This window comes from Sciurus vulgaris (genome assembly GCF_902686455.1).
Source record: "Sciurus vulgaris genome assembly, chromosome: 12".
NCBI lineage: Eukaryota > Metazoa > Chordata > Mammalia > Rodentia > Sciuridae > Sciurus > Sciurus vulgaris.
The window spans coordinates 29,196,653-29,212,827 of record NC_136473.1 but is presented as its reverse complement, the minus strand read 5'-3'; the positions used below and the strand labels follow the sequence as shown (position 1 = coordinate 29,212,827).

General features: G+C 37.2%; 1 protein-coding gene across 1 annotated transcript in view; it reads right to left on the bottom strand.

Moving 5' to 3' along the window:
* The window catches only part of CUBN (cubilin), a 286,894-nt gene that overhangs the window by 236,532 nt on the left and 34,187 nt on the right, over positions 1-16,175 (bottom strand). Inside the window, exons 15-17 of the mRNA XM_079108165.1 lie at positions 14,968-15,149; positions 13,014-13,176; positions 6,463-6,650 (exon numbers count right to left, since the gene is read on the bottom strand). Of these exons, the coding sequence (XP_078964291.1) occupies positions 6,463-6,650; positions 13,014-13,176; positions 14,968-15,149 (533 nt within the window). The remainder of the gene's footprint in view (positions 1-6,462; positions 6,651-13,013; positions 13,177-14,967; positions 15,150-16,175) is intronic.

Sequence of the window (16,175 nt, the reverse complement as noted above, 5' to 3'; positions counted from 1 at the left end):
CTTGTATTGCTGACTCCTCATCAATGGGGAACATCCTTAAGGAAGAAGCTGTCTCAGACCATTCACAGCAAGGCCAAAGTCAGTAGCCTATCATAGTACTGTTTCTTTCCTGCAGAATACTTATTCATTCTTTAAAGTATGAGGATATGTCATGACCAAGCCCATGAGATTATAGGATATGCCATGTTCCAAGTAAGTGTACTTACCTTTTGTGTGTGTGTGTGTGTGTGTGTGTGTGTGTGTGTGTGTGTGTGTGTGGTTCTGGGGATTGAACCCAGGGCTTTGTGCTGAGAGGCAAGCACTCTACCAACTGAGCTATCTCCCCAGCCCCTGTACTTACTTATTTACTATCTATTTTATATACTACCCCTGCAACATAGTGCCTGAAATCTACCTTATTTGATGAATATTTACCAAATAAATAGATGAATTAATGACCTTTTTTAAATCTTTGTTTTGGGGGAGGTGATATTACTATCCCTATTACAGATGAGGAAACTGAGACTTAAAGATATTTAATATCTTGCTTTTAGCAACATGGTATCAAAGTCTTTTATTGTTCTCCTTATAATATTTTTTTCATTTATATCAGAGAAGTATTGGCCATATTCTCATTTGGCTGGTCATCTGTAGCATTCCTGATTAATGCTTTCCCCATGTGCTCTTATTCTTCCTGATTGCTCTACATCACATATGTCCCACTGCGTTTGTAGTTTCTACAGAAGCATGCAACTCACCCACATACAGCAATCAATTCTATACAAACTCTCCAGTTCTAAAATGAGATGGTTCTTCTATCTCATCTTTTTTCCTGGATCCCACAATCCCAACCTACAGAATTATTTCACTTGAGGTTACGGCATGTGCTATAGTTTGAACCTTAAAAGTCTCTCACAGACTTTGTGTTAAAGGCTTGGTCCCCATCCTTTTGGAAGGCAGTGGAAACTTTAGGAGGTGGGCCTACTGCGAGCAAGTTAGGTCATTGGAAGCACATACCTGAAGAAGATATTATAGTTTGGATGTGAGGTGTCCCCCAGAAGCTTCCATGTGAGACAATGCAGGAAGGAGAAATGATTTGGTTATGAGAGTCTTAACCGAATCAGTGAATTAATCCCTGATGGAATAAATTGAAGTGGTCGGGTGTGGCTGGAGGAGGGGGAATTGGGGCGTAACTATAAGGTATATATTTTGTATCTGGAGAGTGGAGACTCTCTCTCTGTTTCCTGATGATGTGAGCTACTTCCCTCTGCTGCACCCTTCCTCCATGATGTTCTGCCTCACCTCAAGCCCTGAGGAATAGAGTTGGCCTTCTATGGACTAAGACTTCTGAAACTGGGAGCCTTCAAATAAACTCTTCCTCCTCTATAATCGTTCTGGTCAGGTTCTTTTAGCCACAGCAGACAAAAAACTGACAAAAACAGGACCCCAGCCCCTTCCTCTCTCTCTGCCTCCTGGCCAACAGGAGGTGAGTAGCTTTGCTTCACCACACACCCTTGCCCTGATGTACTGCCTCACATCGACCTAAAAGCAAAGGACCAAACAACTATACAACTGTGAGACAAAGAGTTCCTCCTTTAAGTTGATTTTCTCAGGTATTTTGTCACAGCAACGTAAGCGGACAAACTTGGCATATTCTATTACTTCATCAAAAAGCATCAGGATGTTCAAGTAGTTGTGGAAAAACTGCTGAAAACAGAGCTCAGAAACTAATGAAATGTTTCTAAACTCCAAAACCAAAGTACTAAAGCATGTAAACTAATACACTACTCCCCATTTTCCCTTTTCCTGCTTTCTTTAGAAAGATTTTTCTCTGAACTGAAGTTCATTTCAAAAAAATGTATTGAATAGAAAGAACAACACGATGTGATTCTACTTTCTGTGGCTACATTCTAGCTCCAGTTATCAGAGACTCTATTCTTTCTAGGCCATTTATATCTATACCCTGCTTACGAATTATTTTGTGAATCACACTCATAAGACTCTGACCAGGAGGTCGACTTGAGGGAATCAAGTGTGTTCATGCAGACCAAAGGCCCTAGCTCTCTCTCTACCAACCCTAAGGCTGTAGCTGAAGAGTTTCCAGGCCTAACAAAGAACAAAAGGATTTCCTCTGTGATCTGAATTCACTGAGGAACAGAAGGGAGCAGTAGGTATGTTGTATAGGTGAACTGGGGATCTTGGGGAGGGGGTGGAGGAAAGGAGGTTGAAGGAGGTAGAAGAAAAGATTCAGAGAAAAGCAGACATTCAGCATTTCAGCTTGCTGCATTTTCCCAATTCTTTGATTCTATCCTTTTAAATCTTTAAATTCAAGATGTTACCTGGGAGTTCAGCTTCATCATGTCTGATGGGTGTTGATTTAAAACATTTCCTGTTTGTTATTTTCTGCCTTGTTTTTCATATTTTATTTCCTTCTGTAGCCCAATGATTATTTAGGAGGGACTTCTTTGGTTTTCTAGTTCTTAGGCATTTTTAGGTTGTTTTGTGGATAATTTCTGCTCACATTATATTGTGAAGTGTACAATTTCCACTTTGTTAACTTTTGGGGATTGTCATAGAAGTGTCAAACAGTATGAATTTGTGATTCATGCCACTTATAGAATAGGTTTATTCCCTGGATTTCAGAAGCCAAATTTAATATAACTTAGTCCATCCTATCTTATTAATATATTTTTTCAACTTTTCTATGTCATTTATTTTTGTTGTTTTCCATATCTAGGAAGGAACACTCCCCACAAAATCCTGCTGTTCCCCAGAAGGATTCCCTTCCTCTCTAGTTCCCTGAGTGGGAAAGATGGTTGTGGATGGGCTATGGAAATCTGATGGAGTGAACTTTTCTTACTGATTTTCTTCCATCTCCTACCTCAAGTTTCACCCTTAATATCATACGGACTTCTGAATTCATGATTCAGTCTACAACTTGGATTCTCTGGAAATAAAAATTAAACTTTCATCAGTAGGTAATGTGTCCTCAAGTCAGAGATCCAACAGCTGAAGTCACTTGTGAAATATTAATGAGGGGTGCTGTTTTTATTCTGGAAAGATGTGTCAGTCACACTCATTGAACTGTTCTGTACAATTTAAAACACTCTCAGACAAAAACAGATAAATTAAAAGTTGATCTTCTCTTGTACTCATTCTTTTTGTAGTCATATCACATCTTTTCTGGGCAAATATATGTTTTTAGGGGTAGAAACTTTAGCTGAGAAATAAATCAGGAAATGATACATAATGTGTGCCTCTTATCTTAAAAAAAGAAGAAAGATATGCTATATCATGCCTGGATAATTCCAAATCTATTATCTTACATAGTTAAATTTTATTTTCAAATGAATACTTATGGAGCTCTCTTACTGAGCAAAAAGTCTTTCAAAATCATAGTATACATGAAAGACAAACACTAAGAAATGTTAACTTAATATTCATCTAAAGATATGTTGCATGGCAACAAAGTATCTCCAAGCCCATAACAAGAGGATCTGGGATTCTCAGGAGTACATTTATTCACACTCGAAAGAAAAATCCTTATTATAATTTCCTCATATCTCTCCAAAATAACCTTTCTGTTTCTCATTCTTTCTAAAAATTTGGGTGGTCTGCTTTCTCTCATGAGTGGAAGTACTAATGACAAAATCGTCTTCCCTCTAAGCCAGCAAAGTATCAGAAACACCATCTTTCTTTTCTTTTATTCCTTTGCTTATTCTTTCACTTTTAAAGTATAGCTTTTAAAAATGAAACAACTCTTTAGAGCAATATTTCAAAGCTCACAACAATATCATTTAAATTTGATTCATGCATCACTTTCTTTCATAACCACTGCTTAAAGAACATCAAGAGAAGTAGGAGAACTGAAAAAAAATGAGTTTGCTTCACAATTTTTCCAATGAATAGGGATGACTTAATGATAAGGACTTTAATCTTATGCAATATATATTATCTAGAATATTTAAAAAGTACATCTAACTCTTATTTTGACAAAACTAGAGTTTGACCTTTGTAGGACTCAATTTCCTCATTTACAACATTAGTGATTTAGATTAGAAATGACTTTAGATCTGAGGCCCTTGCTGATGCTAAAATTCTATAAATTGATCAGATGCATTCCTTTGGGTTAGTCATGGATATAACAGAAAAGTTTACTCGGCTATTCAAATCATTATACATGACTTGTCCTTTGGAATAGTAGAATTCTTCTATTTTTTTCCATCAACCCTTGAGGGAAATTTTGTCAAGCCCTTGTGTGTACATGAGCACACCAGAATACAGATGCCTTTATGGCCAATTATGAAAGAACTGGCAAATTCAAGGCAAGATGTGGTCTAGGAAAAACTTGCATTTGTATAATGTTTTTAATTTTTCAACTTGCTTTCATGATTCATTCCCTTAACTTTATCCTCATAAAGATTAGAAGGACATCTTATTAAAAGTAGGAGCTTAAACTTTCATATATAGAATTATCCCAAGTTACATAGTTATCTAGTTACAGAATGAAAATAAGATCTCAGATGAATTAACTCTGATCCCATTTTGGCTTCAAAACATTCTGCCATTCTTATTTACAAAATTAAATCTTTGAATGCCATTTTGATGAATTTTTCCTGATAACTTCCCAGAACATTTTAGAGGAGTTCATGTAACACCTCGTTGAAATTCAATGAGAATGGTCTGCACAGCAAGGAGAATGCATCTTTGCAGATGGTCTGACAGCTCCTTAGAGATATTACAACCACTATGAAGAATCTAGTGGAAAGGTGTGCAAATTCCTCTGATCGTTAGTGACTTCCTTGCCGGCCTCAGAAAACCATTGCGCCTGGCTTCATATTTCAGTCCTACGACCAGACTGCCAGCTATGGAATTGGGAAATTCATGAGACATTCCTTCCTAGAGAACACGAGGCATCTTTTGTAGGCAAAATTGCACCATTGCATTTCTGCTCTTATCAGAGGCCAGTACACCGAGAACACCTAAATTCAAATTCCAGATTTACGACTTGCTGGACATTTAATGGTGGGCAAGTAAGTTACTTTCTCTGGGTCTCAGATTCCTAAGATTAAAATCAGAAAGATAATGTTGTGATACTTCAATAAATTAATTTCTGTAAAGCACCTACCAGACCTGGCCTGCAGTAAGCAGACCATTATCCTTATCTACTAAATTTATTATCCTATATTAAAGTCTTGGAACAGCGCCTGGGGCATAGTAAGCACTCTCTAATAATGAGTATTTTAACTGTTCTCAAATTTAAAAAAAAAAAAAAACTAATGTTGGAAATGTACTTTTATTTAAGAAAATTATTTAAAATTGTTCCACAATGTTAATGTATTTTAAGAGACTAAAAAAACTTAAATTGAATGAATAAACCCATTCACCTCACCACCTGAAATAAAAATTTCTGGATGTAAAAATATGTATTACTGAGATGCTATGGTCAAGGTATCTGCTGGGCAGAGTTCAGCTCCTAGGGTAAAGTTTCATGTTTCCTCTCATCAGGGAGGGAAGAGGTCAGGAGGTCATATAAATTTTTCCTGGAAAAAGAAATTGGTTTCACTTACATAAGCAAACAAAATGGTAAAGGCTTCTCTGAATTTATACAAAATGATCATGCCCAACAATAAAATGTTTTGTTTCTCTTGTTCCACACTTTAATTTGTGGCTTGACCTGTAACTAACCAAAAGAAGTAATAGGCCTTGTAAACAAAACCAGCCTGTTTTTGTTTTAGGTAGTCCCCTCTTACAACCCTCACACACACTGAAGTCAAAGTTTGAGAATAAGCAGGATTAAGGAAGGAAAAGGTTGAACCTTTAAAAACAAGAGTCATTTGACAATTTAACCTAACTCACTGTCACTGACGAGACAGGCCATCTGGGCAAGTACCCTTAACTTCTCTAGTTTGAGTTCCCCCCCACATAAAATTATCCTCCATAATCTCTGTGGGAAATTTACTAGCAGAGTAAATCCCATTAGCCTTCCTTATTGGCATGCACCTTTGTGATTAGAGCTTGGTTTAGTAGACTGAAATTTAGCATCATTAGAAGTTTCTAACCTCAGTTTTCCTCTTAGTTCTTTGGTGATTCTCTTTACTAGTCTCTTGTTTACCCTCTGTAGATCTGTTTTAGGTGGATTCTTTCAGATTCTCTAGAATAGTTGTTCGTAAACTGTAGTCTGCATCAGAATCCCCTAATGGACCTCCACCCTCAGAGGAGTTGAATAGACCCATTTATCACTGTCTGAAATAAAGTTTTCTGGAGTTAAAAATAGATATTGCTGCGGTGCTGTGGTCAATGTATTTACTCAACAAAGTCCAGATCCTAGGGTAGGGCAGGGACAGGGTATACAATGACATTTCTAACACTGTCTCTGGTGGTGTGGATGCTGCTGATCTGGAACCATTTGGAGACCACCACCCTACGGCATATGAACATGTTGCCGAACATCATCTGAGGGCATTGAATGCTGAAAGTTACCTCAATGTAACTCTGAGAACAGCCACTCTGGACTCCCAGCTCCACATGGGTGAAGTTGATTTGTATTTGCTCTCCTTCAGGCTGCCTTATGGTGTAGATGCATTGTCCTTTGTGAGCGAAAGGCCCCGACAAATCGAGGAGGATCTCACCTTCTGTCTCTGAGTAGTTACCTCCACAACTTAGATCCGCTAAAGAGAAAAAGGAAGAGAGGGAAGGGTCATGTGGTTGGACTTTGTTCTGGATCTCAGACATTGGATCCTTTAAAATAAAAAAAATTATAAACACACATGCGTGCACACACACGTACACACCACCAACATAACCACTTTATTCACCATGTATAGGCTTACGCCTCTCACTATAAGATTTTCAGTTTCATATATTTACCAGATGTCCCTGCAGTGCCTAAAGAAACAGATGTAGAGATGTGTGATTAAACTTCCAATTCACGGTTCTCTTCTACAAATTGCTTTTTATTTTTTATTTTATTTTATTATTTAAACGAATGGGATACATGTTGTTTCTCTGTACATGGAGTCAAGGCATACCATGTGTGTAATCATAAATTTACATAGGGCAATATTGTTTGATTCATTTCCCTTCCCCCCACCCCTTCCCACCCCTCTTTTCCCTCTACACAGTCCTTCCTTCCTCCATCCTTATCACCCTCCTTATCCCTAACCCTAACACTAACCCCTCCTACCCCCCATTATATGTCCTCATCCGTTTATCAGCGAGATCATTCATCCTTTAGTTTTTTGATTGGCTTATCTCACGTAGCATGATATTCTCCAATTTCATCCATTTGCCTGCAAATGCCATAATTTTATCATTCTTCATGGTGGAGAAATATTCCATTGTATATATATGCCACAGTTTCTTTATCCGTTCATCAACTGAAGGGCATCTAGGTGGGTTCCACAATCTGGCTATGGTGAATTGAGCAGCTATGAACATTGATGTGGCTGTGTCTCTGTAGTATGCTGATTTTAAGTCCTTTGGGTATAGGCCAAGGAGTGGGATAGCTGGGTCAAATGGTGGTTCCATTCCAAGTTTTCTGAGGAATCTCCATACTGCTTTCCAGAGTGGCTGTACTAATTTGCAACCCCACCAGCAATGTATGAGTGTACCTTTTTCCCCACATCCTCGCCAACACCTATTGTTGCTTGTGTTCTTGATAATCGCCATTCTAATTGGGGTGAGATGGAATCTTAGGGTAGTTTTGATTTGCATTTCTCTTATTACTAGAGATGTTGAATATTTTTTCATATATCTATTGATGGCTTGTACATCTTCTTCTGTGAAGTGTCTGTTCATTTCCTTAGCCCATTTGTTGAATGGATTATTTGTATTCTTGGTGTAGAGTTTTTTGAGTGCTTTATAGATTCTGGAAATTAGCGCTCTATCTGAAGTATGAGTGGCAAAGATTTTCTCCCACTCTGTAGGCTCTCTCTTCACATTACTGATAGTTTCCTTTACTGAGAGAAAGCTTTTTAGTTTGACTCTATCCCAGTTGGTGATTCTTGCTTTTATTTCTTATGCAATGGGAGTCCTGTTAAGGAAGTCTGATCCTAAGCCAACAAGGTGAAGATTTGGACCTACTTTTTCTTCTATAATCTGCAGGGTCTCTGGTCTGATTCCGAGGTCCTTAATCCATTTTGAGTTTAGTTTCGTGCATGGTGAGAGATATGGGTTTAGTTTCATTCTGTTGCATATGGATTTCCAATTCTCCCAGCACCATTTGTTGAAGAGGCTATCTTTTCTCCATTGCATATTTTTGGCACCTTTGTCTGGTATGAGAAAATTGTATTTTTTTGGGTTTGTGTCCATGTCCTCTATTCTGTACCATTGATCTACCTGTCTATTTTGGTACCAATACCATGCCATTTTTGTTACTATTGCTTTGTAATAGAGTTGAAGTTCTGGTATTGTGATACCCCCTGCTTCGCTCTTTCTACTGAGGATTGCTTTAGCTATTCTGGGTTTTTTATTCTTCCAGATGAATTTCATAATTGCTTGCTCTATTTCTGTAAGGTACATCATTGGGATTTTAATTGGAATTGCATTGAATATGTATAGCACTTTAGTTAGTATGCCATTTTGACAATATTAATTCTGCCTATCCAAGAACATGGAAGATCTTTCCATCTTCTAAGGTTTTCTTTAATTTCTTTCTTTAGTGTTCTGTAGTTCTCATGTAGAGATCTTTCACCTCTTTTGTGAGATTTATTCCCAAGTATTTTATTTTTTTCAATGCTATTGTGAATGGGGTAGTTTTCCTAATTTCTCTTTCTGAAGATTCATCACTTATGGATAAAAATGCATTGGATTTATGAGCATTAATCTTGTAACCTGCTACTTTACTGAATTCACTTATGAGGTCTAAGGGTTTTCTGGTGGAATTTCCAGGTTCCTCTAAATATATAATCATGTCATCAGCGAACAGGGATAGTTTGAGTTCTTCTTTTCCAATTCGTATCCCTTTAATTTCTTTGGTTTGTCTAATTGTTCTGGCTAGAGTCTCAAGAACGATGTTGAATAGAAGTGGTGAAAGAGGGCATCCCTGCCTTGTTCCAGTTTTTAGGGGGAATGCTTTCAGTTTTTCACCATTTAGAATGATATTGGCCATGGGCTTAACGTAGATGGCCTTTACAATGTTAAGGAATGTTCCCACTATCCCTATTTTTTCTAGTGTTTTGAGCATGAAGGGGTGCTGTATTTTATGAAATGCTTTTTCTGCATCTATTGAAATAATCAAGTGATTCTTAACTTTTAGTCTGTTGATATGGTGAATGACATTTATTGATTTCCAGATGTTGAACCAACCTTGCATCCCTGGGATAAAACCTACTTGATCGTGGTGCACTATCTTTTTAATATATTTTTGTATGCGATTGGCTAAAATTTTGTTGAGAATTTTTGCATCGATGTTCATTAAGGATATTGGTCTGAAATTTTCTTTCCTCAATGTGTCTCTGTCTGCTTTAGTTATCAGGGTGATATTGGCTTCATAGAATGAGTTTGGGAGGGTGTCTTTGTTCTCGTTTACTTCTTTTTTTTTTTTTATTGTAAACAAATGGGATACATGTTGTTTCTCTGTTTGTACATGGCGTAAAGGCATACCATTTGTGTAATCATAAATTTACATAGAGCAATGTTGTTTGATTCATTCTGTTATTTTTTCCCTTCCCCCCACCCCTCCCACCCCTCTTTACCCTCTATACAGTAGTTCCTTCCTTCTCGTTTACTTCTAAGAATTTTTTTATTTCCCTCCTGATGTCTTCTGTTATCCATTAATCATATAATAGTGTATTATTTAATCTCCAGGTATTGGAGAAGTTTCTGTTTTTCTTCTGTCATTTATTTCTAATTTCAATCCATTATGAACTGATAGAATACAAGGTAGTATCTCTATCTTCTTGTATTTGCTAATAGTAGCTTTGTGGCATAAAACATGGTCTATTTTAGAAAGGGATCCATGTGCTGCTGAGAAGAAAGTGTATTTGTTCTTTGTTGGATGGTTTATTCTATATAAGTCGGTTAAGTCTAAATTGTTGATTGTGTTATTGAGATCTATGGTTTCTTTATTCAATTTTTGTTTGGAAGATCTATCCAGCGGTGAGAGAGGTGTGTTAAAATCGCCTAGTATTATTGTGTTGTGGTCTATTTGATTTCTGGAATTGAGAAGGATTTGTTTGATGTACATGGATGAGCCAATGTTTGGGGCATAGATATTTATGATTGTTATGTCTTGCTGATTTATGCTTCCCTTAAGCAGTATGTAATGTCCTTCTTTATCCCTTCTGACTAGTTTTGGCTTGAAGTCCACATTATCTGAAATGAGGATGGATACTCCAGCTTTTTTGCTGTGTCCATGTGCATGGTCTGTTTTTTCCCATCCTTTCACCTTTAGTCTATGGGTATCTCTTTCTATGAGATGAGTCTCTGGCAGGCAGCATATTGTTGGATTTTTCTTTTGAATCCAATTTGCCAGTCTATGTCTTTTGATTGATGAGTTCAGGCCATTAGCATTCAGGGTTATTATTGTGATATGATTTGTATTCCTAGTCATTTGACTCATTTTTGTTTTTTGACATGATTTGGTTTCTCCTTTATTTGGCTATTCCTTTAGGCTAGTTCCTCCCGTTGCTGATTTGCATTGTTGTTTTTCATCTCTTCCTCATGGAATATTTTGCTAAGAATGTTCTGTAATGCCGGCTTTCTTTTTGTAAATTCTTTTAGCTTTTGTTTATCATGGAAGGAATTTATTTCGTCCTCAAATCTGAAAGTGAGTTTTGCCGGGTATAAGATTCTTGGTTGGCATCCATTTTCTTTCAGGGCTTGGTAAATGTTGTTCCTGGCCCTTCTAGCTTTTAGGGTCTGGATTGAAAACTCTGCTGATATTCTTATTGGTTTCCCCCTGAATGTAATTTGATTCTTTTCTCTCGCAGCCTTTAAAATTCTGTCTTTATTTTGAAGGTTAGGTATTTTCATAATAATGTGCCTTGGTGTGGGCCTGTTGTAATTTTGTATATTTGGAGTCCTATAAGCCTCTTGTACTTGGTTTTCCATTTCATTCTTCAGATTTGGGAAATTTTCTGATATTATTTCATTGAATAGATTGTTCATTCCTTTGGTTTGTTTCTCTAAGTCTTCCTCAATCCCAATAATTCTTAAATTTGGCCTTTTCATGATATCCCATAATTCTTGTAGATTCTGTTCATGATTTTTTACCATCTTTTCTATTTGGTCAACTTTGTTTTCAAGATTAACTATTTTGTCTTCAATGTCTGAGGTTCTGTCTTCCAGGTGTTCTATCCTATTGGTTATGCTTTCTATGGAGTTTTTAACTTGGTTTATTGTTTCCTTCATTTCAAGGATTTCTGTTTTTGTTTTTGTTTTTTTTTTCAGTATCTCTAACTCTTTGTTGAAATGATCTTGCTTCCCGTATTTGCTGTTTTAACTGTTGATTGGTGCGATCATTCAATGCCTGCATTTGCTCTTTCATCTCCTCCTTCAATGCCAGCATTTGCTCTTTCATCTCCTCGTTTGCTGCCCTCATTGTTTTAATTATGTACATTCTGAACTCCCTTTCTGACATTTCTTCTGTTGTGCTGTCATTGGGTTTTATTGATATAGTATCTAGGTTTGTTTGGGACATTTTCTTCCCTTATTGTCTCATACTGGTCAGATGTCAGTGGGACTCTGTGATATTGCAGATTTCCTCTATTGGCTTACAGTATCCCTGTAGATTTCCAGTATATCACCTCCCAGCCTTCAGTAGCCTGAAGTCTTGGAGTAACTTGATAATGCAGTGCTTCCGAAGAAAGCTGCCCCTAGCCTGCTACTGGTTCAGGGCTTGGAGCTGGCTCTGTGTGGAAAGGCTCTCACTGGGGGCCCTGCTCCGAGAAACTGGCTGTGTGGGAGGAGCCCACCGCAGGAGTGTGCAGGGCTGCCTGGCGAAGACTCTAGCTGCCCTGCCCTACTCTGATAAGCTGCCCCTATCCGGGCCTGCCACCCAGGCCGAGCTTCACCGGGTGGGGGAGACTCACCCATGGCTCTATTTTAGTCCGAGTCTCTCAATGCCTCCCCTTCTTGAATCCTGGGTTCTGGAGCACTGGAGATGCAGTCACCCTCTAGTCCACCATCTTGGATCGCTACAAATTGCTTTTTAAATACATCAGTGTTCTCTTCACTCCATGAAAAGGGAGTTTATAATATAATGTGACAAAATAAAATATATAACCACATAAATAAAGCAGATTAAAGGAAAAATAAAAATAGGATAGCAACATGTAGCTAGAGAATGGTTGAGAAGCATAGAAAACAGTTGTAGGGACTACAGAAGTTATAGAAGGTCAGCTGCAGATTCAGCCTGAAGTCAAAATAAAGGGAGAAAGGGAACCACTGAAAATGTTCCTAATAACTTTTCCTGATACTGAGACTTAAGGTATTTTTTTTTTTTTTTTTTGTAGGACTTCTCATTAAGGGCACAGTGATGATGTCACTAGTGAAATTCTCTCCAGCACTGTAAATAAAAGCATAGAGCATTTAATTTGGTTTGCTAGTAGTTTGTTTTAAGGTATCAGCACAACTAGAAGGCATAGTCGAAATAGTATTTCACTAGAGGTGAAACTCTAGGGGCCTAGGACGCTCCAGTCCTGGACACCAGCTCCTGTACAGCTAGACTTGATCCAAGGATAACATCAGACACAACTCCAGATAGGCTCCTATTAGTCACATGAACAACTTTTCTCGTAACAAAATATCAAATATTAGAGAACTGAGGGTCTGAAGTATTGAATTTTAGGTGTTTCATTCATCTCTGTCATCATGTGGATCTGAGAATTTAGGGACCAAGGGGTATTGTAGCATTAATAGAGCATTAGAAAGATAAAGAAGAAGTCTGGAGCCATGGAAGAAATACGTACAAAGATCTGTCACTAGTCTAAGAAAGTCAGTCATCTTCAGGACCGCCTTAAAATACAAAATGGCCATAAATCATTGCATCATCCTTCAAATGCATACAAAGTTCCTCACAGAGTACTTACAAGGTGATGTTAAGTAGGTGATATGGAAGCCTTGGTCACTAATCTGGGTGTCAGAATGGAAATGAATTCTGGCAAAGGGACCCGTAGTCTGGAGTGGTGGGACAGAAACAGTGGTACAGAATTTCCCAAGAACAGGATCCTGATGCAAAGGCCCATCTCGAATCTAAAACAAAAAAAGAGTGAATCTTTAAGGTCAAAATGGTCAACTTTTTAAAAAAACCAAGTCATTCTGTACATTAACTATGGATAATCTTTCATTTCAAAATGAGAGCTATAGGAAGCCTCCCTACCACACAAAGAACTAAGGTACATTTGGGGTTCAGTAAAGGGATGTCCTGCTCCAGATGCCTCATCCTCTGTCTGAATATCATTGCCAAGGATGAAAATACACATACTTTGGATTTTTCTCTTGATGTTATTAATGTCAGTGTTTCCTAGATTCCCTGCCCTCCACATAGGTATTTGCTTTTAAATGATAAAGTCCCAGTGATCTAGAAGGAGAACATGAATAGATGTTAAGAGAAAAAGAGAAGAAATGCTAGTGATGTCAACTGATTGATAATAGAAAAGGAAGTGTAGTCTTACTGGACATGACACAAAGCTGGCTTAATGAATTTAGCGAATTTAAAAAGTGCAACTTTGATAGTAATTAAGACAACATTATCTTAGACATCTTTAAAATCATTGATTGTTAATACATTAGATAATCATGTTGACCTCTTATAATCCTGTTGCAAAGTCTGTTCTACATCAAACGCCACAGAGTGAATGAGCTAAAAAATACTTTTATGTGATTAATTTCGTCCATTCAAATTATTTTTTCCATTGGCAGCAAAGTTATAGGACAGCATTACTATATTTTTATATCAAACTTGTTCCCTGAAATATTGTAGCTTGATAATAAATGAGAGACATTTTAATATTGTCCAAATGATTGATACTTTCTATTCCACACTACCTAGGAATTAACATATCAGAATTCTAAAAAGCTTCTAATTTAACTTGATGGAATTTATTGAATATTAATTTCAGATAGCTCACTTTTTACTGTCAACATTTAAAAGGTTATTTTGCTAAAATTTTCCGAAGAGAAGCAGATCTTCCAGTCATTTCCGAAGGTTTCAGATCTATATTACAACTGTTAAATTACTAATGACTTCGACTTGTGGAGACCCTGTTTGACAGCTGCATCCTTTTATCCTTTATGAATAATTCCACAGCACTCCATCCTTCCCTAATGGACTTGGAAAAGCTTATTGTCTTCTTAGCACTACTGCAAGGAGTACTGAGATTTATGGTGTCAAAAAATACAAGAACAACCGAAGAACTCCGTCTTCTCGATGATCTTTTCTGTCTACAAGTGGAGAGTAACATTTTTGATGTACCTCTATGCATATGGCATTTGAATATAATAGCCCTTTTTCCCTCCTCCATATTTTAATTTTTTTATGAATGGGAGGCAGAAGGGGCTCACACTGACTTCTCTCCTCCCAATGATAATTGTCATTATTTTTCAGTAAGACTTACTACAAAGCAGTTCATGTCAATAGAATCACTATCAAACTTATTTTTCTTCACAAACTGCTATATTCAAGTAGTGAAAAACCGTTTTGGTTTACCATGACAACGGAAGATTTGAATCTGCATTGGAGAAGACACCATTACTTGGTGTTTATTAATTCTGCTGTTACCCCACCAGGGGCCCAAGTTTTCAGCAAATGACAGAGGAAGGCAAGGAAATCTACTTTCCAAATTCAAATGGAATCCCAAAGCAGCTGCAACAAGCTAGCATAAATGAGAATAGAGACCTAGCAAGACTTAGACGCTGGCTGCCTATTGAGAAAAATATCTAATTATTGCTAACAAATTGGGGTCATCCATGGGCATCACCAAACCACAGTGCCCTGAGTCCTAACCATATCATAATGTGTTCTCTCTAAATAGAATTGTTTACCTCCAAATAATCTTTGCTGCAATCTTCGTGGTGCTCCAGGCTCAAGGTCCCAAAAGTAAATGTTATCAGGAGTCTGGGACTCGTTATAACATGCCAGACACAATCTCTTCCTGGGGGGTAGTTTCCAGGGTATCCGGGAGACTTGATAGAACCGTAAGGACCGGTCAGTATACCGCCACACTCTAAAACAAGAGGGGAAAATAACTACATTTGTGTACAAGCTATAACTCATGTAGAATCGTCATAGTCACTGCCGTAAGTTCATTTAAATAACTATGAGCAGTTCTGGATACCCTCATAAATTAAATAAGACTTTCAGTTTTCCAGTTTCATAAAGTTATAAATCAAGAACTAATAAATAAATGAATCACCCATGGGCAAGCCCTATGCTTATAAGCCATCATACAGTGATACTATAAAATACCGTGCTGAACCCTCAGGGATGAATCATGGGAATGAAAATTCATTTTTTTCACTTTAAAAGATTAATTTCTGTATATTAACTCTTAGAAAACTCTGGAATTTCTATTGGCCCCTATGTGTTTCAACACTTCAGATTATTTTATATCTTAAATAATTAAGCACCACATCATTTTCATTATAGAAGGTTCCTTAATACCACCTTATATTTAAGTCATTCATTTTATAAATGAAGACATTCAAATGTGTATGGTGGTTAAGCCACTGGCCCAGGTATGGAGCAAATAGGGAACTGAGCCAGGCTTTCTGACACAGAACCCAATACACCCCCTTTACACCTCAGCTCCTTAACTGGCTGAGCAATGACTGGAAGAATTTCTCTCATTAACACCCACATTTATTTAACAAAGAATTTGTGATGAATTATAGGAAATGCTACTGTAAAATTAAAAAATAGAAATACTAAATAATGTAGACTTCAATAAGTATGTTAGGGGAAAATGACATTTTAGTCAAATTACACAACCTCTGTATATAGCATGCCACCTTTTATCTAAGAAGGGAAATATGATTCCTTGCCTAAGATTTTGTATGGAGGCATAAATCTAAAACTCATAAAAACAGTTACTTGTAGGTGAAGAAAGAACAGGGGGAAGGGGCAGGGATGGAAGCTAGACTTCTCTAAATCGACCAATGCATTTTGATTTGGTTTTGGCACTATGAAATAAATTATGCAGTAAATAATTATAAAGTAAAATTTAATAAAAACAAGAAATCTCTATAATCAT